Genomic DNA, 27,431 nt, shown 5'->3' with positions numbered 1-27,431 from the left:
TCCCACCCCACCCCTATGGGAAAAAAATATTTTTAGATTAAAAATGTTAAACTCTTTTTAAAAAGGTATTTTTGCTTTTTATAGACAAGGGCTGTGTGTGTTGGTTATGTACAACTCCACGAAATACAATTTTTGTAAAGTTAACTGATGCCTTTTTCCATCATGTCCTTTAGTTTGTTGGAAGTGCTCTCTGATCACTTGAATGCTGAAATTGCTGCTGGAACTATTACTTCCAAGCAGGATGCGATGGATTACATCACCTGGACTTACTTCTTCCGTCGTCTTATCATGAACCCTAGGTGAGTGTAAAATGAAAAAGTAATGTAACTGAGTTCCCATTGTTTATCATTAGAGTCCAGAATACTCAGCATGTCTGACAATCAGGCTAATACAGACTCAGTCCTAGGAAAGAAAGGCACATGCAAATGGTTCACAACATTTCTCTAAATATGAAAACGTCTGTTGGTAGATAACTTAGACTTTAAGTTTCAGAAACAATTAAAAAGTCATATTATTAAGAGGGCCTAATCAAAATTGCTAACTCAGTATCCCTAAATTAAAAGCCCAGATGGTCAAATTGCTTTATATATTTCTCTTTAGTGTTTTAATAATGTTTTTTAGTGATCACAGTGACATGTTACGCACGGCTTCCTATAGGCAATCTATCACCAGCTGATTTTCTTAGTCATTGATGGAATAGCTATCAGCTGTTTCTATGTGATGTTTACCTTCTTTAGAGGAGATTGGGAAAGATGTATTTGACCATTATTGTCATCTTTCCTTGCTCTAGCTGTTATGCAATCCATTGTGAGTTGTTCTAACCATGTATCTCCACCTTTGCTTCAACATTGTTTTGAGTATAATATGTTCACCAACCAAAATATTGTAGAGAACAAAGGATTAGTTCTTATACTATTGCCATTTCATAAATACCATCTGACATACGCAGGATCATAATACTCGTGGAACCACATAACAAACGCCATAGCACATGGCAGCATTTTTAATTTGAGTTCCTTATAAGCAGTGGGGACTGCTATGTTCGAAGTGGAAATAGTCAAATAACAAGTTGCCTTAACTCCAAGTTTAGAGCTTTATTAGTTCTATATTCTCCATCTAGGCCTTCAGCCTGAATCTTTCTTAAGTAACCTTCGCAAGTTCATTTTGAAAATGGAAAATACAGAAAGTCTTTTCTCGTATGAGTTTGTTTTTGTGCTTATTAAGGCTACTGAGATAAACCAGGTTGTGGATTTGCACGCACAAATGCTAATTTGGTGTAGTGAGTAATCATAGGAGAACTTTATAAAGAAATGAATTTTAATACTGGATTTTGATGTTTAAATGATTTAATTAGTGGATCTAATTTGGCGAGTTTTCTATCCAGCAGTATCAAGCTCCAACATAAGTCTCCTTTATAGAGAGGTTTCTTGGATACAAAATAGATTACATAGGTTGATATAGATATAATACAGTTATTATTTGACTAATGTGCAAGATGTCTAGATGATACAAAACATTCCTTACCTGAGGTCAACAGTTACTGATACGCCTTACTTCTGAAGCATTTCTCTAATGATGGGACATAATATGAAAACTTACATTTCAAGTTATAACTCAACATTAATTTTTAAGGACAAATTGCTGCTTTGAGCCAGAATCCCTGAATAATCTTGGCCAGGAGAGCAGCACATGTGATAAATGGAATGCAGAGTTTTCTCAACAAGTGCTGAGGGAGAAGGGCCAAATCTGACCTGGAGTTATCTGTGCATAGTGGTGGTGTGGGTGGGGAATAGTCAAGTGGATGCAGAAGTGGAAGGGATAGGGATACTTACAGAATGGTTTTGTGGGGGAGATTAGGATCTGATTGTATGGGGAACACAGAATAATGTGGAGATGTGAGTCAGATAGTCCAGAGTCTTAACAGGGTAGATTCGCTGAGCTGGTGGGGGCCGCTTCAGAGTGGAGTCTGTTAGGCATTGCTAATGTGGTTGAGGGAACAGCAGACCAGACTGAAAGGCAATTATGAAACAGGAGTCCTGCATCAGTTTGTGAGTGCCACACATGGAACACTACAGATGCAAGTTGAAGCTATCAACAGCCTGCTCTTATTTCCTCCCTCCTCCACCTGCATTTATGCACACAGTGTTCTTTCTAGATTCAGAGAGGCCTCAGAGAAGTGGCAGGACAGGGCTAGGGTGTTTGATTTTGTGCAATTAGAAAGTTAGCAACCCTAGTCAGGCCTGGTCAGTATTTCATTGAGAAGCACCTAACGAAAACCCAGGTGCTTCAGGAGGAGGACTCCAGATTCATGCAAAACCACGCTTTTCCTTCTAAGCTAATTCCCAGTGTAGTAATGGAGAGTACTGTGCCATAGAGGAGCTTCATTTTTTGAATGACATAAAATCAATCAAAACTTGTGGGCCTTAAGGATCTCATGTCACTTTTCACACTAGTAGAAATGTTCTGGATATACTCCAGTTTTGATGCTTACAGTTTGTCCACAGTATCTGAATTCCCCCTGCAGTTGCAATTGGCGATATTCTTCTTCTTCACTTCTGGTCCTGAGCCGTTTTGTAGCCTTCCTCTCCACTGTGAAACAGCTAATGCTTTTCATCCAACAGGTGTTTGCATGGTGATGAGTGAAGTAATTCCTGCATGCGTGATTTGTAGAGTGCTTTGGGATTCTTTGGGATGAAAGGCATTATATAAATGCACACTGATGTCATGTTTCCAAATGAACAGGCTTAGATAGTATGTAATAGACTTAAATTCTCATTTAATTTATTGCCTATTATGTGCTACTGCTGTGTAAACAAATTTAGAATCCGTCAAACTACACCTACGAAGTCCAATAATAAAAAGTCATTAGTCTTATTGAAAACTCATGACTATTTAAACCATATTAATTTGATTTTTACCTTTTCTGAGAGAGAAATTAAGATCAAAATACATTTTCATTTTAAGTATCCAGGTATCTGATATAGTTGAACCTCTCTCTTTCCATTGCTGAATAGCAATAAAAAGTTTGCCACAATATTCAAAATGTTGAAATAAATCCCCAAAAATGAACTAAGAACTTTTCATTCTTCTAATTTTGTGGGGCACCATATCAGACGTTAACATCTCAATACTTTAGCATGCATAAAATAGATATTAAGAAAATGTTTCTGCAACAAATTTTAAATAATCTGTCATACCTGATATAGTAATATGTTTGGTATAGCATTGGAAATATGTAAATATTACATTATTTACTTTTATTGAATTATTTTAGTTTCCCTGGTCTGTTGAATTGTTGAATCCATCTCTCCTGTTATCTGTAAGATGGGTTCCTAACTTTATTGATAAAAAGCATAATTGAGCCCATGATTAGAAGGGTGGGGATGTTGGCAGCTGGTATTGTTCAGGGAATGCTGAATAGTAGCCACTTTGTTAAATAGATCATGAATAGGCCTGGATATACAAATGAGAGGGGCAATCCAAATAAATATATCACAACATGCCAAGTTTCCAGTCCATTGTTTGTTTTACTAAGAGCCAGTCATTTCTAAATATTCTAGGGATTTGAAATTTGTGTTTTGAGTTAAAGCTTTTGTGTTGATTGCAAGCAGGTACTGTACCATGCCACAGGGTGCTTCCACGTCAATCTTTATTTATAGGGCTGTGGCCAGAGAGATTGGCCAAGAGTTCTGTTCTGTGAAAAAAATAATAATGTGAGATTAACCTATCACAGCTGGCAGGTAGGAGACCTAGATAAAGACCACATCTCATCAGCAAGGAAAGGAGATCCTTGGCTTTGGGTGAAATTAATGGACTCTGTCCATTCTATTAACCTTGTGAAAGGATAGAGTTCATTAGTCCAACTTTTTCTTCACAAGGAATACACCCATTTGAAACATTTTTGAAAATCAAACTCCAATATTTTATGCTATACACTGAATCAAAGAAAGAGGGATAGAAACCTAGTACATATGTGGACCTAAACAGAATCAACTTTGCAGTTGGAACATTAATATGATGATAAACTTTCTCTCCATACAGCTACAAATTGAAGTGAGGAATTTAAATCACTTCTCTTTATGTAAATTGAATGCTCAGTAATGACAGATTTTATTGTTGATTCATTCAAAGATTGTCCTTAAAAGATTTTCCATTTTGTGACAACCTTGGAGAATTTACCACAGTGAAAGAACAGAATAGCATAAATTATAGTAAAATGGAATTGTCTCAGTCAATTAGATGTTCTTATTAGCACACAATTTTACATTATATATCACATATGCAGTTTCTTGCACATTGATTGGCTAAGTGTGTCTAATTTGCATATTATGGTTATTTCTCCTTCAAAGTGCAGATTCTATTACTAGACTGAGGGCTATTATTAACCATTCAAAGTAGCATAATTTGCATAATCAATCCATAGTTATTTCTCAATGACCAAATAGCAATTATGCAAAACCCTCATCTTTCAATGACTAATGCCTTCATGTTACCCATCTATTTGCCCACAAGTTGCAAGGGCACGTAAATTTCTGACACTCCTATCAATCCTGTCGCTGCAGGTAACTCTAGAAATTAAATACAATGAGAATATAATACTCACATTTATGATACATATAGTCCAGTGATTTATGACATTGGCCAAAAACAGATTCTTTGGAGAAAGGTGTAAGAAATCTCATAATGGACAATTATTAAGTGACCCATACATAGAAATTTTCTTCACCACCATTTAGTTATTGGCATGTATTCTGTAAATAGGAAGGTTTGTTTTCTTTACAAATGTAGTGTAACTGTGAATTTTCTTACTATTCACATAACTTTCTGATATTTTTAAAATCCCGCTAAACTCTTGCCATCAATAATATCTTGTGGTCATGAGTTCCACTGGATAATTTTTATTTGTGACTAAACATTTCCTTCCATCAGTTTTTAAATGTGTTGCCTTTTAATTTCATTGGATGTTACTTTGTATTAAGAGAAAAAGTAACTAGGAGGACCAGAACAGCCTTCTCTATACCATTCATTGCTTTATGCAGCTCTTTCATGGCTCCTCTTATTCATCTCTTCTCTAAACCATGTAGTATTAGGGCTTGTCTACACTTGGGATTTTTCCACTGATGTAGTTGCACTAGTGTAACTCCCTAATATTGGTATATTTCAAAAAGATAGGTGACTTTCACCAGGATGATTTATGCTTGTGTCAATCTGGGGTTAAGCTGTGCTGACAAAAGTCATTTTTTTACACCCATATAGTGAACCTATATCTATAGAGGGTTGCAATAGTACAAAAATTCCCAGAGTAGACAAGCCCCTAGACTTTTCCACCTTTCTCTCTCATTTTACTTTAAAAAGAAATTGTTCTTAATAGTTGAAGAGGAGCTAAGCCTTCTTCAAAGGAAAAAGAGATGTGTATCAGAAGGTTAGGTGAAATGAGAAGAACAGAAGGGAAGAAGACTCAAAAGTTTATGAATGGGAAAGTTTAGAGGCTGTAGCCAATCAGAATAGAGGGATTTATATTAATCAAAGTCCAGAGGTAAGAGGATGGGACTACATTGCAGCATGATAACTTATTAATACCCCTAACCAGGACTAATAGACCATGCTGATAAACACCTATTTATCTCCTTGGGGCTTTTGGCCTCTGAGTTTTAGTTCAGGATATTGGTTTTTACGTCATAAATATGAAACACACTTATGTTACTATTTAAGTAGTGTAACAAGACTTTTTTCTTCCCAATTACCTTGGGAAGCACAGAAATATGATGCGACTCATACTTATCTGGGATTGTGTATGGAAGTGTAGTACTTTTTATTGACAGATTAACATCATGTTTTGAGATTGTGAAGTTGGTTCATTTCATTACGAAACAAAAATTGTACTGTATGTCAGTTTCACAAAACATTAGTTTCAGTTCAGTGAGTAGAGAAGGGTCATAGAGTTGATAGGGTTAGTCAGAAATCTAGATGATGAGGAATTTCTGCAGTACAGCCTTGTCTGTTGCTCATAAATCTTGGCGTGCTGGGCGTTTGCACAAGCATGACCTTACTTCTCCTCCTCAATCTATTGTGAATGGTGAGTTCTTCAGACCCCGGAACCAGGTGCCTGTGTTTCTGGCTGGCTACCCCAAACAGCTCCTCCCTCGCTTGAGAGAGAGAGAGAGATCCTTTTTAAACTGTCAACATTCTTTTCTTCTGCTGCATTCCTGGGCTTTACCCCTTCCAGCCAAAACTAGTTTTGCAGTTTGGCTCCAGAGAAAGTAAAATCTTCAAACCTTAACATTTGGGCATTGTCTCTTAACAATCCTCAAGTGTTTGCTTCAGGGATTGCTTATTGTGAGCCATTATTTCCATGCCCGCTTGGGTTTCCTTACTGCCCTCTATTAAACTAAACCAATATATTCATACAGTAAACATCCCAACAACAAGGTAAACATGCAGTATCCATAAATTATTCCAGACGGCTACAATTCCATTCCATTCCAAACATGTCCGAAGAGTACTGCGTTTTGGATTTAATTGTCAACTAATTGAGTTACAACCCTTCAGCACAAGTTGCATCCCATTCGCATGAGATGGTTGCTCTAAGCTGTAATGATGATTGTGACATTACAAGAACATTTCCCACCCCACCGCATGGGAAAAAAATATTCCTCTGAGAATGTTGTTAGACCCCAGAACTTGCACACTGAGAAGCCAAATTACGTGATCCAGCTGCTCTTCTGGATCATGCTTTGTCCAAATAGACTATGAATCTGGGCATACAACAGGAAAAGTATCTAAGCAACATGCAAGCCGTGCCTCAAATTTACAGGTGCCCGGTATTTCTGAATTTGTGGTTAAAAACTCCCTTGTGTAGAAAAACTACTTGTGAAGGTCTAAATTAAGGCAGTAAACCAACTGGCAAATTCCTTTCTGACCACCGATAAAGTGGGATCTGATGTCTTGGAGTCCTCTGATGAACATAATCCAAATCAAGAAAGTGAGACGTAGCAGAGTTCTTGCTACCATGGTGCTATATAAAGGAATACAATAAAATAAGTATATAACCTGCCAAAAGTAATTTTTATTAGTTTTCAGTCATAGAACAAGTAAGCAAATACGAGACAGTAATAAGTAGACAAATGTACTCATAAAGATTATAACCTACACATGCAATGGTAACACATCAGCTCTGTAGTAACAGGCTCAAATGAGACCAGGCAATTCCCTTCCCAATCAAACATTGAATCTCAGCCACTTCAAGAGGATGTCCCCAACACAATAAACACCCACAGACACTGCTGGGACTTGCATACTGTGCTTCCCCTAACAGTGATGTGCTCAATAACATGGATTCACCACAGACATCTCACTGCCAGGAATGTGATCAGAAGGTGCCGCTTCCAATGAATTCCTCTGGCTGCCTAGGGCCACAAGCCAAGGGAAAGAACATATGAAGATGACTTTGAATGTGTATCCCATATTAAAGCTTGTACTTAAAGGATATTGTGTTTTCAGAGTTGTAAGTCTCAAGAAGTATACATTGAGGTTGGTATTGAATTTAGTAGATTTTGCTTAAAAAAAAAAAAAAGAAAAGAAAACCTTCACAGTAGCAAGATTATTTTCAGTAATATTAATAAGTAATATTTTCAGCTGTCTTTGCAACCCACTTACATTATGTGTGTCATTATTACTACCGTATAACCTGAACACAAAAAACATGGGGCTGTAACAAATGACTTCACAGCATTGACAGTTATAGCAGGACCATTTCAAGCCTGATGAAAAATTTCCCAGAGATCTCAGGTCAGGTTTACATAAGCTAAACAGGAAATGATTGCCACTGTCCACATTAAATCCAAAATGTTTTGTGTAACTTCATCTACATTTTATGTTGCTACACATGTCTCTATCATTCTCAACTGATGAAATTCCACACTTGCTTAGATTAGATAAATAAGTTCATGTTTCATGATTTATTATTCTTGCTAAACTCTACTAGGTTTGTGGGGAGGGGGAGGGGGTTAAATATATTATTTTAAAGGACAATAAAAAGTTAGTTCCTTCAGTTTTTCATTGTTTAAATTTTATGTACTTTGTACATTTTTATGTTACTAAGGGGTTTGTTATTGCTGTTTCCCAGTGGACTACTAATGGAAGTTAGCCTGTCTAGTCCATGTGCTAGATGGTGTTAGTATAAAACTGCCTTTGACTTTCACACCTCTCAGGGGACGAGTAATTGTTGTGTTCAAACAGCCTGTAATTGTGATCCCGCTGGCTTTCTCAGTACGCTTCTGGCTATTAGAATCATTAAACAACTCAGCACCTGTTAACAGCATTGTAAATATTCAACCCTGCTTGTGTGCAGGTTGAGCCCAATATAGGAAAAGGCTTACAGAGCCCAGCCTCATAAATTAGAGCTTCTGACAAGTCAATTATTGTGAAACTGGGTTTCACAGTGAAATAAATGAAATGGTGTGCTGATAAAAAGGTAGGCTGACTGTTTATAGCAAAGGGAAAATAATGACTAGATGGTTCAATGCAGGGAGCATGAAACGGCATTGTTTTTATTCTTTATCTGTAATTAAATAGTTAGGTAATATAGCTTCATAGCAGAACTGATGTAAAGTACAGTTTGTATACTTTGAACATACTAGCATGCAAACAGATCTGCATTTATCAAAATACTATATAATCTCATTCATAAAATCATTATTGAAAACAAAGTAATATAGTCTTTTCAGTTGGATGGCTACACTATTTATTGGGACAAAGGTACACTGAATGACTGAGAAGCTCCCTTGGGTGTGGTTAATATTATATTTACCCTATTACAGATACTAGTTAATATACGCTGACAGTACTTCACTCAAGATCACAAATAACTGTAAAATTCTCCTTTTCATAGTCAGATTTGCATTGGGAACTTGGAAGATTTTTCCCTACAAAATTGCCAAAAGTGTAGATATCAGCAATTTTAGAAAACATCTGAAAAGGTCTGCAAAAATATTACATTTTGTAGGGTTCTAAGAAGAAATTTGCCTATCATGATTTCTTGTTAAGCTGTAAAGAACGGCAAATTAGGCAAAGAACATGTAATACAACAATAGTGACAAAGCTATTTTCAAGAATTTGATAAGATTAAATTACTAATACAGGTCCTGATCCTGAAAAATTCATTACTTAGTGCTGTACGTATCTCATTTTTAAAATAACAGCATTACTAAATTGTCACTTCAAGAGGACTGCACAGAGCAGTACTAAAAATATTCTAGTTTTTGGTCTGAGCTTTCGAACACTACATACTACTCTGCACCCAGAAATGAGCATTAGCAGGATGAGGCCCTAAACTGAGATCATTTTAGTATTGCTGTGTGCAATCCGAAAGAGGAATTTTAAAAAAGATATGACAATGAAAATAAAAGATAAAGATAAGTAAACTGCTTTCCATTTTTATCAATATAACGTTGTTTTGAAAATTCTGAAGGTTCACTGAGATAAGTTAATGATGTGTTGCTGAAAGGAATACAGGAATAACTTTCTTACAAATTAGCTTTTCTTTGGACAGGTCAGTTGCTCTGAATGCATTATCACCTATGATACACAAGTTTTTATCTAAACACATTAAAGGTGGTTTGTTTGTTTTTTAGTTGGGCAGCACTCTTGCTTTAAATCTATATGATGAATACTTGCTTTGAACCCAGTGTAAAATGTATACCGAAAACATTAGGGTCTTGTAGTCATTTACACTTGTGCAAAATTAGTTGTAATATGCTACCAAATCAGAATTTTTCACTCACTGACACTGGGTTTTATACCCACTTTGCCCAGGAGTAATTAAATATGCAAGGCAGCAGAGAATCATGCCCCTATTTTGTGTCTGTGTATGATTACTAGAAAAGAAATCAGAAGATGCCTGTGTAGCTATTTAACACGCTGTTTCTCTCAGGTAAGCTGCTTGAAGTAAAAACATGTAATCAGATAAAGAGGCTGCTAAAAATTCAGTGTTACAGAAAATATTTTAAAAAATCAGTTGAACTTCTACAGTCTCTGTTGCTCATGCTAGATTAAAGGAAACCTGTAGCAATTAACTAAAGAGTGTGTGGAATGAGACTTATTTTTCCTTATAAATTTTCCCACCTATGCTAACACCAGTGCATCAGCAATAGTCAGAGCAGTAGTGGAAACGGGGCTCTCGTCTGCTACTGGCATTCTAGATGCCATCAGAAGAGATGTTCAAAACACTGGCAGCAGCTGGACTACTCTAGAACTTTCCATTGTTACCAGTGGTGGAGCTGAACGGGTGGCAGCAATGCTGGGATATTTTAGGAAGAGCTCTAAAGTAACTGAAGCAAAAGTGTGAATGAAAGAGCGTCTCATATAAGCATTTCATATTTAACTGCAGGCTCCATTTCAATGTGCTATTTTTGAATGACGTAAAAAAAATCAACTATTTACAGATTTAAGAGGCATAAGTTCACAGCAGCTCAGTGTCCTCTTTTTTTTAATTGTGCTTTTGAATTGTTGACCTTTTCTATATTAAAAATGTTTGAATTATACTTTAAAATAGTGTTTTAATTGCACTGCTTGATTTCAGAATTTATTTTTAAAGGTTTGAAACTAAACTTTAAGAATATACTCATTTCCTTTTACCAATTGTAGAGCCAATTCCTCACTTTCTTTCTTGAGTGGTCATATGGGGCCAGATTCATATGTCATTACTCCAGTTTTATTCAGGCAAAATTCCCATTGAAATCATATTAATTTTGTCTGAATAAGAACCTGAGGTTTTGGCCCACAGGCTTCAGTTCTGCTAATAAGGAGTGCAGGAGTTGGTCCAAAACGTCAATGAGTCTTCTATTATTATGCATAGCTATAGTCAAATGTTCTGGCTCATTTAGAAATATCTTTCTTTAGTTCAGATAGCTAAGAAATATTATTACTGTACAGTGTGATAAATGTACATAAATAGAAGAACCAGGAGACTATACACTACAGTGTGTACTAAATACTCCTAATGTAAAATGCCTTTTTTGATTAATTTCAGTTTTGTGAAAAGTTAGGCTGAAAAATATTAGTGTTTAATAAATCAAAACTTGGGTGTTCTGTGTGTTTTCAAAATGTATCAATACAGCTAGCTTTATTATTGTCACTTCCAAAATACAAAAACATTTCTTTCTCCATCACTTCACTGGTTAAAGGAAATATAGCCTTACCTGAGATACTATTACTTATTTAAGCTTGGAGCCACACAAGCTGGAAAACACTCCAGTTTACAGAATAAAATGTTTCATATTGTTTGATTTATCCTCAGCTATTTAATACTTAAAATGTTATCTTTTCATGTATAGATCCTAGTATCGTTTTGGCTACTCCCAGAGTCCATTTAAGAGTCAGCAAAAAGAAGCATGGATTTCTCATTAGACTCGAAAGGGGAAAAATTCTATGTTTACTTGCATGACCGGTGTGGATTCTTGCTTCATCCACGCTGCTTGTGCATGTTTGTAGAATGGCAGTCTAGTTACATTCATAGTCTTTTGAGAAGATGTCTTTATTGTTAAATATTGACGGTGTGCTTATGTAATTTATCTAGTTACTATAATTTAGATGATGTGAGCCATGACACCATGAACAAGTTCCTTTCAAACCTTGTTGAGAAATCCCTCATTGACCTGGAATGTTCCTACTGTATTGAAATCGGGGAGGTAAGACTAATTTATACTTCCTTAAGAATCCGTGAGTAAAAATACAGTAGAGGTAATCTTTAATGTCAGTTTATTTTTTTCAGCAAAGTTTTGTTTGTTCTTGTGTTGCTCTAATTATTACACAATTCAATAGATTTGCCCTGCATTAACCCAAAACTCCTGCAATAAGGAGACAATGGGAATCCCCAATTCCTGCTCTTAGATCTTGAAATTTCCTGTCTGACTTCAGAAATAGAGCCTCTCACAAGTTTGTCAATGCTGAAAACTGGGTTTTTCCAATCAGTTTGGCAACTGGACTGGTGTGAGGCTGTTGAACCATTTTGCAATCTCATTTTCATCGCTGTCTATTTTAAAATACAATCTTAAAAGCTTTTCACGTGTTTTTATACATTTCATGGTATATTTTCTTCCCTTCTAACAGGATAATCGTCGCATTGAACCTCTAACATACGGCCGCATTGCTTCTTACTACTATTTGAAGCATCAAACTGTTAGGATGTTCAAGGATCGGTTGAAACCTGAATGCAGTGTTGAAGAATTGCTCTCAATTCTGTCAGTAAGTGATAACTTTTTCTTCATCTTAATATATGTAGCTCTTAATTTTAAAAGGCACAAATAACTTAGTGAATCTGTACACGTGCATGCACATACACAAACATGATTAAATAGCATTTCTACCCTGTCCTTGAAGTAGTTAATGACCTACATTGTCTCCAAAGTTTGGTAGTTTTCCATTGCCTCATGTTGAACTCTGTCACCTACCTTGTTAGCTGAATGTCAGACAGAAATATGCAAGGCACCATAGCTGCATGTCTATCTTATCGATGATAAAGACAGGTCCCAGACTAGGAGTATATTGGAGACATCTGAATTGTCTTCTTGTTTCTCTAAGATTTTACTGGTGTAGATTGTGAACAGCAAAATCTAGTCATCCAAGAGTTGAACTGTCTGAGAATTTCTGGGCTCCTCCAAGTGAGCCATGAGCTTTATTAATAGAGGTGCTCCCTCCTCCTTACTCAGAAAGGGGAAAATATCCATGAATGACTCCTCCGTACAGAAACATAGACATTGTCACATTAGATATGATCAGTTGTCTGTATTTTAGAAGACAATGTGAAATCCTCATAATGAACAATAATCCAAGGGAGAATTTTCGCCATAATGCGAGAAAGTTAGTGAATCTCTTTTTTAACAAAAAATGTGGTTTGATAGTCGTTATATAAATATGTATATAAGTATTATTTTGGCTATTGTAACCAAGGATGTTATAGCCCATATATTGTAAACGTCTAATCCTTTATTGGATGCTGTGCTCTTTGCCACTTGGGTGGGGGGAAAGTATTTTTATCAGTTTTATGTTTATTATCTTTTAATTTTATTGGAATGTTCCCTTGTTCTTGTGCAATGAGGGAGAGATTAAAAAAAAAAAAAAAAAGCCTGATTGACCTCCTCTTTAGTATTTACTATACCTCTACCGTATACCCCCAGCAGCTATGTTTACACTGCACACCACTGGCAGCAGCATGTAGGGTATGTGTAGCTACACGCTGCTGAGAAAAGCAGGCTATGTCCACACTGCAGCATATAATTACGCACACCAGTGAAAGGCTCTGGCAGGGGGAAGGCAGCAGGGAGCTGCTGGAGCTTTTCTCTTCTGCCTTCCCTTGCCAGACCCTTTCCCTCCAGCCAGAGAAGGAGAAATTTCTCCTTCTCCTTTCCCTGCAGTAAGGAAGAGCTCCAGCGGCAAGGGGCAGCAGGACATTATACTGCTATTTTTAGCAGTATAGACGGGGAAGACATTGCTTGAGCGTGTCGAGAACCGTGTAGGGTTCAGGCATGTCTTTACTCACCTAAGCAACGCCTCACTATCTACAGTGCTATTTATACTTGTGCTAGCGAGGTGTGTCGTATATGTGCCTTTAGTTAGCTTCTCTCTCAACGAGGTAAGCTTTTAAAGTCTCTCTTCATGTGGAAGACTTTTCATGTCTCTAATCATTCTCATTGTCCTTCTGTAGGCCTTTTATTTCTGAGAGATAGACTGTATTTACTAGGGAACCCAAGAGAACAGTGTTCCAGATGAGGGCATACCATAGATTTACCTAACAGCATTATAATATTTATTATTATTAGTCTCTATCCCTTTATTAATGCAGGCTGACCTTTTGTTTGTTTTTTTCCACTGTTGGGCACAGAGCTGTCTATAGTGTTGCCCATGTGTTTTTCCCTAGTGATTACAATTAATGTAGAGCAGTGGTTTCCGCATTAGGGGTCCCCTTTGTTCAGAGAGAGCCCCTGGCAGGCCAGGCCGGTTTGTTTACTTGCTGCGTCCACAGGTTCGGCCAATCACAGCTCCCAGTGGCCATGGTTTGCCGTTCTCAGCCAATGGGGGCTGCGGGAAGCAGCGCGGACCGCGGGACATGGTGGCCACCGCTTCCCGCAGCCCCCATTGGCCTGGAGCAGCGAACCGCGGCCAGTGGGAGCCACAATCGGCCGAACCTGCGGACACAGCAGGTAAACAAACCAGCCCGGCCTGCCAGGGGCTTTCCCTGAACAAGCGGTGCCCCTAGTTTGGGAACCACTGATGTAGAGATCCATCAGTATTTAAATTTTTCCTTCTCTGTGCATCACCTAGTATTTATCTATATTGAATTTCATTTAATATGTTAAATAATGCTGGTCCCACTACATATCCTTATTTGCCAAGGTGCTGGTAAAAAGGGAAGTTTCTTCCTAACCCCAGGTAGTTAGTGATAGATCCAATTTCAAACACCTTCAAACTCTGGGGAATTTCAGAACCAAACTTTGTGGCTGAGGCCCATTCCTACATAAAAGTTTTGCTAAAAATCCAAGAGACTGCTGCAACTTATAAAATGTTTGTTTACATTCTTAAAACTAATTAGACAAAATAAAATCAATTAAGGTCCAAATTCTTTGATATGTAAACTTGAAAAGGTAAAACAGAGCAAGGGAAGTATGGAATCCTTATTATGTTGATGGTGAATAACTTTTATAGCCTACAGTTTTACTTATTTTTATGCAGATGTTGGTTTTCATAATTGCTAGTTAAATTATTATTCCATCTTTCTTTATTAAAGGTGTAAAATGAGTTTTTCACAATTGGATGCTGTCTTGAAAAGATTAGGCATTTTAGCAGAATTATCGCCAAGTTTGTTCTCAACACTGAATTAATGAGCTCTATAATTAAGGCAGTTGCTTCACACCACTATTGTTAACCAATAACATTACATCTGTCTTGCTCCATTGATGCCCTCTTCCTACTTATTGAAACATTTAGCAGTTTTGGCAACAGGGAATTGCATGGCATGGGGTAAGTAGTCTAATTAGATGTAAGTGAAAATCCTAGGAGAAAAGGATATTTAAAAAGTAATTTGAAAAATCTCTTAATGATGCTGGCACTGAAAGCTGTAGCCTATAGTAGAAAAGGCATGTCAACATTGCAAAACATGATTATAATTTTAATCATTCTGCTGATGTGACTTACTTTTAAAGTTTTGACTTCCTTTGAATACATTAATTAAAAATAACTTCCTTAAACTCTTCTAAAATGTGTCTGCAAAAGTCTGTAGCATTGAATTATAGGTGTCTTTTTTTATTCATTGTCTTTCAGAACTACAGACTTTACAAAAATTAATTCTATTGTGCAAAATTCAGCAGTGACATATGTGGTGGTATAATGTAGACATCAAGGAGCATTGTTGTAATTTGCAGGCTGTGAAAGCAGAAGTGTGAGATTGTAAGAGGGAAAGTAATCAACATGAGGGTTTAGGATGGAAGTTACACTGATTCATGACAAATTACCAACATGTAATTTACATAGCCTCTTGTCACCTGAATGCAGAAATTACTGGGTGAGGTGCTTTGGTCTGTTTTATTCAGGAGGTTAAACTCGGTGACCATATTGGTCCCTTCTGGCCTTAAAATCTGTGAATTCCACCAATTCTATTTAAGAGCTCCAGGGGCATATTTTCCCTCAATCCAGTATTGCATACAAATGATCATTCCAAATTATGCACCAGACAGCTACCACTGGGAACCTGCAGTTTATCTCATGGTAAACTGGTTCGTATTCACTCAATCCATAGCACTGACAGTGTCCCTTCTCTCAAAACGAAAAGTCATTGGAAAAAGCAAGATTTTCTTCAACTTTCTTCCCAGTGACCAAGACAGTTGCTTTCCTGTGAGCCCTGCATCCCACTCTCATAATCTGTTTTTTGGGTTTCATAAGAATGGCCATATTGGGTCAAACCAGTGATCCATCTGTCCCAGTATCCTATCATCCAACAGTGGCTACTGGGCATGCTTCAGAGGGAATGAACAGAACGGCAATTATCGATCCATCCATTCCCTGTCATCCAGTCCCAGCTTCTGGTTGCCAGAGATATAGGGACATCCAGAGCATGGTGTTGTGGCACTGACCATCTTGGCTAATAGCCGTTGATGGACCTATTCTCCATGAACTGTTCTAATTCTTTTTTTGAAGCCAGTTATACTTTTGGCCTTCACAACATCCCAAGACAGTAAGTTCCACAGATTAACTGTGCGTTGTGTGACGAGATAATTTATGATGAGATAACTGGCTCTGTGAATGAGGGGAAAGCAGTGGATGTGTTATTCCTTGACTTTAGCAAAGCTTTTGATATGGTCTCCCACAGTATTCTTGCCAGCAAGTTAAAGAAGTATGGGCTGGATGAATGGACTATAAGGTGGATAGAAAGCTGGCTAGATCGTCGGACTCAGTGGGTAGTGATCAATGGCTCCATGTCTAGTTGGCAGCCGGTATCAAGCAGAGTGCCTCAAGGGTCGGTCCTGGGGCCTGTTTTGTTCAATGTCTTCATTAATGATCTGGAGGATGGCATGGACTGCACCTTCAGCAAGTTTGCAGATGACACTAAACTGGGAGGAGTGGTAGATACGCTGGAGGGTAGGGATAGGATTCAGAGGGACCTAGACAAATTAGAGGATTGGCCAAAAGAAATCTGATGAAGTTCAACAAGGACAAGAGCACTTAGGATGGAAGAATCCCATGCACCGCTACAGACTAAGGGCCGAATGACTAGGCAGCAGTTCTGCAGAAAAGGACCTAGGGGTGACAGTGGACAAGAAGCTGGATATGAGTCAACAGTGTGCCCTTGTTCCTAAGAAGGCTGACGGCATTTTGGGCTGTATAAGTAGGGGCATTACCAGCAGATCGAGGGACGTGATCGTTCCCCTCTATTTGACATTGGTGAGGCCTCATCTGGAGTACTGTGTCCAGTTTTGGGCTCCACACAACAAGAAGGATGTGGAAAAATTGGAAAGAGTCCAGCAGAGGGCAACAAAAATGCTTAGGGGGCTGGAGCACATGACTTATGAGGAGAGGCTGAGGGACTTGGGATTGTTTAGTCTGCAGAAGAGAAGAATGAAGGGGGATTTGATAGCTACTTTCAACTACCTGAAAGGGGGTCCAAAGAGGATGGATCTAGACTGTTCTCAGTGGTAGCAGATGACAGAACAAGGAGCAATGGTCTCAAGTTGCAGTGGGGGAGGTCTAGGTTGGCTATTAGAAAAAAAGTTTTCACTAGGAGGATGGTGGAGCACTGGAATGGGTTACCTAGGGAGGTAGTGGAATCTGCTTTCTTAGAAGTTTTCAAGGTCAGGCTTGACAAAGCCCTAGCTGGGATGATTTAGTTGGGGATTGGTCCTGCTTTGAGCAGGGGGTTGGACTAGATGACCTCCTGAGGTCCCTTCCAACCCTGATATTCTATGTTTCTATGAAGTATTTCCTTATGTTTGTTTTAAACTTGCGACCTATTAATTTCATTGGGTGACCCCCGTTCTTGCACTGTGTGAAGAGATGAGTACCGCTTCCCTATTTCCTTTCTCCACACCATTCATGAATATTTTGACCTCTATCATATCTGCCCCTAATGTCTCTTTTCTAAGATACAGAGTCCCAGTCTTTTTAATCTCTCCTTTTATGGAAACTGTTCCATATCACTCATCCTTTTTTCCCCCCTTCTCTGAACCTTTTCCAATTCTAATGTATCTTTTTTTGAAATGGAGCAACCAAAACTGCATGCAGTATTCAAGGTGTGGGTGCACCATGGACTTACATAGTGGCATTATACTATTTTCTGTCTTATTATCTATCCCTTTCCAAATAGTGCCTAACAATCTGTTAGCTTTTTTGACTGCTGCTGCACATTGAGCAGATGTTTTCTGAGAACTATCCACAATGACCTGAAAATCTTTCTTCAGTAGTAGCAGCTGATTTAAACTCCCATCATTTTGTAAGTATAGTTGGGATTATGTTTTCCAATGTGGATTACTTTGCATTTATAAACATTGAATTTAATAGATTTCAGCTGAAATTGAGTTGGTTTTGTTTCCAGGAGATCTGTAATCTAACTTGGGCTGGGAGGTGAAACTCAGATTCTTGTCCTTACATAATTGACCTTTATTGGCATACCTAGAGTTTTTCTGATTGCCACAATTGGGAATGGGAAGGAGGTTGCCCTGCAGAGCTCCTCCCCCTCACTTTCCTGTGGTCACATTTTAGATGGCGTCAATCCAAGTTAGTTCAGTTGTGAACACTGCTGTGTTACGGTGCTTGCTACATCGTTTATTGATGGGAAAACATTAATGAATTATGACTGAATGACTGGAGTCTTCTGTAGTGGTGTTCAAAGATTGTCTCCTTTTATTCCCCAACAAAGGTGGAGAGGGTGTAACAGAGATCTAAGTTTGGATTTAAGGCATTGAACTATAATTCTATTAAATCATTTTGTTGCTTTTGCTGGATCTCAAGAGAAGATATGTGTCTTCTCTGTATATGGGCCTGATTCTTCGCATGGGAAAATGTCTGGCTAGCTGATTCCTGGCTTCAGGGGCAGATTTATGGCAGAGAAATCAGGACACAGTGATTAGAGTCTTTGTGTCCACTAGCGTTAGTAAAATAAGTGATTAACCACTGGTACTTAAGAGTGCTGCTTGGTAACTATTAAGATTAGTTAAATATGGCCTGATCCTGCAGCCTTCACTTACATCATAGGTTTTCAAACAATGGGGCATGCCCTCTGGTCACAATGAAGTTATCAGAGGGTGTGTGTGACCTGGGGCAGGATGGATGGGAAGAGTCTGGTCCCAGAGTCTGTCCCCCAGCCCGGGCACCTGTTACCATTACCCAGCACAAGCACTGCCGTGCTGCGCTGCCATCCTGCTGTCTGCTGCTGCTGCACCCCTCCTGCTCTCTGTGCACTGCTTGCGCCAGGTGCTGTCACAAGACACCATCTCTCTGGCTGAGATCTGACTCCCCCGCTTCCTGTGGGGCTGGCGCCCCCCATCTTCCAGGGCACACTGGGCACCCGCAGCTTTGAGGCCATGCACTGCAAAGCCGGGAATGCGGGGTGGGCAGTAAGAGAAGGCTCTTAGAATCGTAGAAGATTAGAGATGGAAGAGACCTCAGGAGGTCATCTAGTCCAACCTCAACTAAATCATCCAGGCCAGGGCTTTGTCAAGCCGGGCCTTAAACACCGCTAAGGATGGAGATTGCACCACCTCCCTAGGTAACCCATTCCAGTTCTTCACCACCCTTTTAGTGAAATAGTGTTTCCTAATATCCAACCTAGACCTCCCTCACTGCAACTTGAGATCATTGCTCCTTGTTCTGTCGTCTGCCACCACCTTGAACAGCCTAGCTGCATCCTCTTTGGAACCCCCCTTCAGGTAGTTGAAGGCTGCTATCAAATCCCCCCTCATTCTTCTCTTCTGCAGACTAAATAAGCCCAGTTCCCTCAGCCTCTCCTAGTAAGCCATGTGCCCCAGCCCCCTAATCATTTTTGTTGCCCTCCGCTGGACTGTCTCCAATTGGTCCACATCCTTTCTGTAGTGGAGGGCCCAAAACTGGGCGCAATACTCCAGGTGTGGCCTCACCAATGCTGAATAGAGGGGAATAATCACTTTCCTCAATCTGCTGGCAATGCTCCTACCAGGGGCGGCAGGTTTGTATAATTTGTGGTGGTGCTCAGAACGGGTCCAAGTACTGCCCCCCAACCCCATCTAAGGCTCTGGGGGGGAGTTTGGGTGTGAGCTCTCAGCTGGGGTAGGCGGTTAAGGTGCGGGAGATGGGCTCTGGGAGGGAGTTTGGGTGCGGGGTCTGGGCTGGGGCAGGTGGTTGGGGTGCGGGAGAGGGTGAGGGGTGCAGCACTTAACCTTGTTGGCTCCCGAAAGTGACCCGCACCCCTCTCTGGCAACAGCTCCTCGGTGGGGAGGTTTAGATTGGATATTAGGAAAAACTTTTTCACTAAGAGGGTGGTGAAACACTGGAATGCGTTACCTAGGGAGGTGGTAGAATCTCCTTCCTTAGAGGTTTTTAAGGTCAGGCTTGACAAAGCCCTGGCTGGGATGATTTAACTGGGAATTGGTCCTGCTTCGAGCAGGGGGTTGGACTAGATGACCTTCTGGGGTCCCTTCCAACCCTGATATTCTGTGATTCTATGGGGGACCAGAGGAATCTCCATGCACTGCTGCCCATAGGCACTGCCCCCGCAGCTCCCATTGGCTGCAGCTCGAGGCGGGGACAGCATGTGGACATGTTCCCCACCCCCAGGGGCTGCAGGAACATGCTGGCCGCTTCTGGAAGCAGAGCGAGCAAGCAAGCAAGTGGGCAGGCAGCCACCTTAGCCCTGTTTCGCTGCCGGTAGTGGTGGCGGGGACCCCTGGCCCTTTTAAATTGCCCAGGGGTAGCAGGCGGGGCCAGGGTGACACTCTGGGGGAGGTGCACAGGGGCAGTTGACAAAGCCAGGGAAGAGACCCGGCACCGAACTTTGATGCAGCTGGGTCCCTGTGCTCTCATATTGGTGGAGCACAAGCACCACAAACCCATAAAACTCGCCACCCCTGGCTCCTACTAATGCAGCCCAATATGCCGTTAGCCTTCTTGGCAACAAGGGCACACTGCTGACTCATATCTAACTTCTTGTCCACTGCAATCCCCAGGTCCTTTTCTGCAGAACTGCCACTTAGCCAGACATCCCCAGCCTGTAGCAGTGCATGGGATTCTTCCGTCCTACATGCAGGACTCTGCACTTGTCCTTGTTGAACCTCAACCAGATTTCTTTTAGCCCAATCCTCCAATTTGTCTAGATCACTCTGGATCCTATTCCTATCCTCCAGTGTATCTACCTCTCCCCACCCAGCTTAGTGTCATCTGCAAACTTGCTGAGGGTGCAATACCTCCCATCATCCAAATGAAGATGTTGAACAAAACTGGCCCCAGGACCGACCCCTGGGGCACTCCGCTTGATACCGGCTGCCAACTAGGCATCAAGCCATTGATAACTACCTGTTGAGCGTGACGATCTAGTCAGCTTTCTAACCACCTTATAATCTTCTTGGAGAGTAGGGACCTGGGCGTAGTGGAGATGGGGGCTGTGCTGGGTGGAAACAGGCCAGCCCTGGGGAGCTGCCACAGGGCAGCAGAGCCTGCGGCAGGTGTGGGAAGGTGGTAGTTCTCTCAGGGAGAGATGGAGGCCAAAGGGGAGGCAAGGAAGTTGTACAGCTGCTAAGAGGATCCAGACTGGACATTGTGCCGGGGGAGGGGGCAAGGCAGGGGGTGGTCCCTGGGGTTGGATCTGGCTGCCCACTGAAGGGCCCAGATGCTGGATTTGCCTCATCCAGTCACCCTGGACTTCCACAGATCTGTGAGGCTGAGGAGCTGCCCCTGCCCTAAGGACCCCTTGCCCAGAGCCAAACCTATGGGATCCATGCACATGTCACCACAGGCCCCTCTTCTCTAGCAGCTCCCCTCCTCCGCAGGGGAGGAGCCCTGAAGCTCTCTTGTCACATGGGGATTTATCTCTTCTTTCCCACCCCCATCCCACTCCCTAGCATGGACTTCAAACTCAGCACTTTGAAGGGTTCCCCTCTTTCCCCTGTGCTGAGTGAGGTGCTCAAGGGACATGAATCTCCAAAAGAGGGCACAGCAAAAATAAAAAGTTTGGGAATCTCTGACTTACATGAATAGTTCCAACAGCTGCAGGATAGTGCTTAGTTATCTGACTTAATGTGATTATGTGGCTGGGCAAATGGACACAGGTTTTACCTTTTTGTAAAGACCTCTGATCAGCTTACACTACTTTTTCTTGCCATCTTCTAGCTCCTTTGCTTTGCTGCCTGTCATTTTGCTCTTTTATTTCTGTTTTTCTGTGTTTTCCCCACAAGAGGGAGCTCATCTGTGCTTATTCCTATACCTTAAATGTAGGCGTGGAAGGATTAGATTTTTATTGGTAAATGTTAGTGAATGTCAATTTCAGGATGCACACACAAACCGAAAAAAAAAAAATTCCATTGGTGGTAATCAAAATTTATAGATAGGCAAAGTAAGAAAAATGCCAATTGATAACTTATTAGAGTTTGATTTAAGGATATTTACTTCGTATATTTTGGCATCTGATGTTGACAATTTTTGTTTTAAGAGTTACAACATTTTAACTTTTTGAATCTCGGCATCAAATATCATTAAATAATTGTCTAGCCTCCCCCAACTGTCTGACTCCCCCATAATTTCCTGCAACAGTGAAAATTTAAATAGATAAAAAAGCTTAAAAATAAATATTGATATTTGTCAAAAGTATAAAAAATATAAAAATTAAAATCTACCAAACAAATGCAAATTTTGTGCAGGGCAGGCTTTTTTTTCTTCTACTTTAAATCCTGGAGGTTTATAATCCTAAAAGACCACAGCAGTGAGTAGGAACTCTGCTGTAAATGTGGGGTTATAGCCCTTCTTCCTGTGATTTAAGCATCAATTCATCCTCCAAGTGCCCACATATCCAACAACTCTCTCTCTGCCTGAAGTTGGCAATATACTGTTGCAGTAGCTTGTACTGGGTTACACCTCTTGGAATTAGGCGGAAAACTTGGCACTGGCTGTGGTACTAGATTGGGTCTGCTAGTGAGACAGCTATTGTACTTCCTGGTATGTAAGTACCAATAATAGGTGGGAAGTCAGTTAAAACAGAAAAGGTCTATGATCACCTCCCCCTATTTCAACAACTGCTATGACTTTCTGTTTTTAGGGTTTATTTCACTGGTTTTTACCGCCATTCTTTATATTCTGTATGTCACTATTAGTGCATGTCCTTGGCAATCCTATTCTAGTCATAATTAAGCATTTGTGAGTGTTTGCAGGACTGTATTAGAACAGAGTAAGTTTTCATTGTAGAACTGGAACCTTACTCTGTATCAATATGTAAGTTATTACTGCCCATGTCCAGTTTCTAGCAAGAACCTTTTGAGGCTGGTTTCGCTTAGTTGGGAGGAAAGAAATTAATGATTTGTGAAATAATTTTCTACAAAAAAGTGGACAGTTTTGCATTTTACTTTCTCCACAAGAAGCCATAAAAACATTATTGGTCCCGCCCTGTTGTTAGCAAGTAAAAATGTATAAGGCATTAAGGATTTAAGGCAATAAGCCATAATTTTATTAAATCATTTTTGCTTCTGTTCTCTGAATCTATTCATGAAAAATCAGATCACTTCTACAAAACAAGTCAGGTTCTAAGAGATGCTTATTGATGTATTGATCAGTTTCAAAAGAGGTAAAGGTACTATTGTGAATTTCTTATGGATATACATCTAAAACTGACTGTTTCCAGCATGTTGTTGTTTTTAGGAATGGATTTCGGTGTAGGGAACCGTTGGTTACATATATTTTACCACTCAAACTTCATTTCACATGAAAGAGCAATTAGTCCCTAGTCCTGTAAAGGTTTATGCATATGCTTGATTTCATATACTGGGAGTTAATTCTAATGACTTCAATGAACTACTCACAGCACATAAAGTTAAGCACATGCATAAGCTTTTGCAGGATCAGGGCCTTAGTTTGTATACATCATGTTCTCTCCATATCTTTTCATTAGGTGTTCACATACGCAGATCCATTTGTAGGCTCAGAGCTTTAATTTGTAATCATAATTTTTCCAAAGAGCATGACAATAAACAATTAATAATTAAGGCTGCAGTTTTGTCGTGGACGTCTGTGGTGGTGTATGCACATCCTGTCCTCCTTCAGGGTGGATTGTGGATGTGCTGACACCGTGGTTACAGTCTGCCAGACTGTCTTGGGCCTCCCAACATTTCAGCCCAAAGGCCAGAGTCAAAGCAGCAGCCCTTGGGTTCTGGCATGGCCTGAGACAATATGGCCACCAACGAGCACAGGGCAGTGTGGCCTAATGGCCGGAATCAATACAGTGGTCCTTGAGTGCAGGATAGCACAGGCCTAATAGCCACATCCGAGGGCCATCACCAAAGTGGATGGCACCCGGGGTAGGTGAACCCAGGCCCACCCAACTCCACCGGGTCCTAACCCAGGGCCCTAACAGTGGTGAAGTGGTCTGCCATTGGGTCAGCTGGGCCTTCCATCTCCACCTACAGAGGGGAGGACATGCCAAACCTTAGTGACACTGCAAACCCCTTTCCTAGGTCACAATGCCTGGTTTGGGAAACTGGGCCCAGCTCCACAGGACAGAAACCCCCATTGTAGGGTGAGCATGGTGTGGGCTTGCTCTCCAAATATCCTCTCCTGGCTCCCTGCTCCCCCTTAACATTACAAGTTTGTTGTTTTCCCACACCTCTGCTGTAAAATTTATTTAAAATTTCTGTGACAAAATCAAAGGCCCAATAATAATATGTAGCAAATGGGGGAGGTAATCCAAATAAGGGATTTATGGGAAGGGATAGCTCAAAATAGACATGGAATTGTTATATGTAAGAATCTTTGCAACAATATTGACTTGTTTTATGCCGAACTTTATGCACTTCTTTCATTTCCTGTGCTATAATAATAAAACATAATAGAATTCAGATGACTAAAAGTTAAAAATGTTAAACATGGGAACTAGCAAATAATAAATTTTCAATATTAGTAATAGACAATGATATGCAGACAAGCTGTATATTTTCACAAAATTTCACAAAAATCTTTACAATTTTGTTGGAGGCCATTTGAATAAGCAAAAAAATTGTCTTGTGCAATATTGAAAAGAAATGACTGCTTTTTGCATTGAATCATATAGTATGTTATATTGCATGTTCCCATGTGAAATGTGATGTTCTTCAAAATGAAATTTTGCAGTACAAAATTGTTTTAAAAATCCAGGTGTTTATTCATAAATAGGACCATTTTTAATGTAGTTTGGCCATCTGTGACTATTTTGACCATTAGAACTGCTTACTTATGCAAAAGTACCTATCTTCACTATTATCTTGTCTATTGTTTGTCTGCCCTTCCATCTGTTGCATATCGTCATCATCCTAGACAGTGAACTCTCTGAGGCTGGTCTTTGTTTTACTCAGTTGTGCAGTGCCTAGTGTAGTGGAGACCTGATCCCTGGTTGGAGTCTATAGGTCACTACCCCAATTATATCTATATTAATTACTTAATGAGTCCATTTTCACTAAAAAAAAAAAAAAAATGTCCTATTCTCAAGTAGAAATAAATTTAATCACTCTCATGAAAGGAAAACAAAATACTACAATTTCTATATTTCATGATTTTCATATCTCATTGGCGATCTCTAGCTCAGCCCTAGTAACATATACTTTTTAACAGAAAACAGGGAGTTAATTCGTAAATGAGAATTACCTTGTTTTTCGCTAGTCCCAGTAGATGGTGCAGCTTGGAACACAGCTCATTCTGTAGTACTTGAACATAGTCATTTTTCCAAACAAGATGGCATAGTGAATTTTTCACTGCAGGCATTCTAGTCTGATGACCTCAATTCTGAGTGTCTCCCAGACATAAGTAATACCATCATTGTTTGATTTTTAGTTCTGGAGCTAACTTTAAACTAAAAACACCTGGTGCTGCTTGCCTTCCCAGCAAAGCACAATCAGTAGGTAAATCAAAATGACAATGCCCACCACTCATGGCTGGCTGACTGTGGCATATTGTATTTTTTCTTAGCTCTTCCCTCCTTGTGCTATAAGTTAAAAAGCAGAAGAAGAAATCTGGCATTTGTGAAATAAAATGTGAGCCCCATTAGTCCTATAGACATTTACTCTTTCACCTCTGATAAACAAACTTTTTTTCTTCTGTTAAAATTATGTAATTCCATATCTGTTTCTCCTTGTCAGTTTAAAAAAACTAGAAAGAATGCTCAAGCAAAGTTAAAATTAAACCTACAGAATCAATTAAATTATTTGTTTATAGTGAAAGGTTTGTACTATATGCTTCCTAGTGCCTAGACAGAAGGCTGTAAAATGGATAAATGCTCCCCATTACTATAGCATAATTTAATTTAATTTAATTTTTTGTTTTTATTGTATTTAAGGGGAAAAATCTTATGAAAGAGAATATCACATCACTTTGTTAAATTACTATACAGTCTTATTGTTGATATGTGAAAATCACTGTTAAATTTCAGTTTGTTCATTAATTGTATACATACAATCTCAGTGGACGTAACATACAGTATGTTTTATTGTATGGCTCTGAGGGTTAATCTCCCAGGTTATCCAGGTCAATCATTTTATTTCAGTAGCTTGTGATAATGAAGTATTTTCTTTCTGTCTTTCTTTCTTTCAAATCAAGTATTTTAATGTCGTGCACTGTGTGCACAAATCAGGCAGTGGTCAGACTTGATGGGGCAGCCATTGCTGTTTTCCTGGCTCTCTTTCTGAAAGTGATCCCATAATCCTGAGCGTGCTACACTTGTCTTTCAGGTATCTATTCGGTTTCAGGGAAGGTATTTCTTCCCATTTCAGTGGTTAGGCCTGTAGCAATGCTCTTAAATGGAGGGAGAATTAAACTGAGATGAGAGTTGGTCCTTTGTGAGTGGCAGCTGTCAGTCTGGAAGCCAGCCGGTGGGATAGTTTAAATGGCCAGGGATGTCCCTTGCAGAACTACTGAAAGGGGCCTTACTAGATTAAACAAACTTCTTTCCTGCTCTCGTCACCTGGGAATTTTTCCTATACTTGTTCTCACATCTGTTGTGTTTTCCTTTGTGGTCGTGTGTGCTCACCAGTGGGTAATTTTGGTGGTTTTAAAAAAAGGAGCTTTGCTTTCCCTCCCTGGCTCATTTTCTTTGTGTTGTGTTTCCCTCAAGCACACCTGGTATTAGATTCCAGCCATCTCTGAGGTCAGGAAGGAATGTCTGCTATCCTCATTTGGCAGATTTTGGATCGTTTGCCTCATGAACAAGTTTTCACTTTCCTGAGGGAGTTCCAGAGACACACTGCACCTTTATACTTGCGTCACTGTTTTCATGCTGTTGTGTGTGAGCTTTTTTATGCCCAGGCAGATTGTCCTTGTTGAGGAAACATGATCCAGAAGAGCAGCTGAATCAAATGACTCACCATCGCAAGTAGCATATGCTCAGTGGATTTGTATGTACCAGCATTTGCAGGGGGCCACACCATTTGCAACAGATTGGAGGAGTCTATCTGTACAAATACTCATGAAGGCTCAGCTTACCAAACTGTGCCATTGCATGGCCACAGATATCCAGTGTATTACTTTAGACATTAACCTTCTTTCATTTATTTACTTCACCTTAGACTTTACCAGTAGCTGCCAGCCATGACAGATCATTGCAGGGGGAGGTCACCAACTCAAATGTTCTTGAGGCAAGTTCAGCAAGGACTGGTTTGGTTTTGGTTGATTTGGTTCAACTGTCTACTTAAAATTGCAGACAATTTGACCCTGTGCAGGTTTGTGTTTGTATTGCGTATGTCTTCAGT

The 27,431-nt window shown here is 39.9% G+C and overlaps 1 protein-coding gene across 3 annotated transcripts in view; it reads left to right on the top strand.

The window, feature by feature from the left end:
- Positions 1-27,431, top strand: part of ASCC3 (activating signal cointegrator 1 complex subunit 3) — a 530,489-nt gene that overhangs the window by 445,109 nt on the left and 57,949 nt on the right. For all 3 annotated transcript variants that reach the window (XM_037894528.2, XM_037894526.2, XM_043542702.1), the window contains exons 34-36: positions 174-299; positions 11,576-11,687; positions 12,109-12,243. In XM_037894528.2, the coding sequence (XP_037750456.1) occupies positions 174-299; positions 11,576-11,687; positions 12,109-12,243 (373 nt within the window). The remainder of the gene's footprint in view (positions 1-173; positions 300-11,575; positions 11,688-12,108; positions 12,244-27,431) is intronic.

This window comes from Chelonia mydas, chromosome 3, assembly GCF_015237465.2.
Source record: "Chelonia mydas isolate rCheMyd1 chromosome 3, rCheMyd1.pri.v2, whole genome shotgun sequence".
NCBI classification, from domain to species: domain Eukaryota; kingdom Metazoa; phylum Chordata; order Testudines; family Cheloniidae; genus Chelonia; species Chelonia mydas.
The sequence above is the reverse complement of the archived record's forward strand: the minus strand, read 5'-3'. Positions and strand labels throughout refer to the sequence as shown.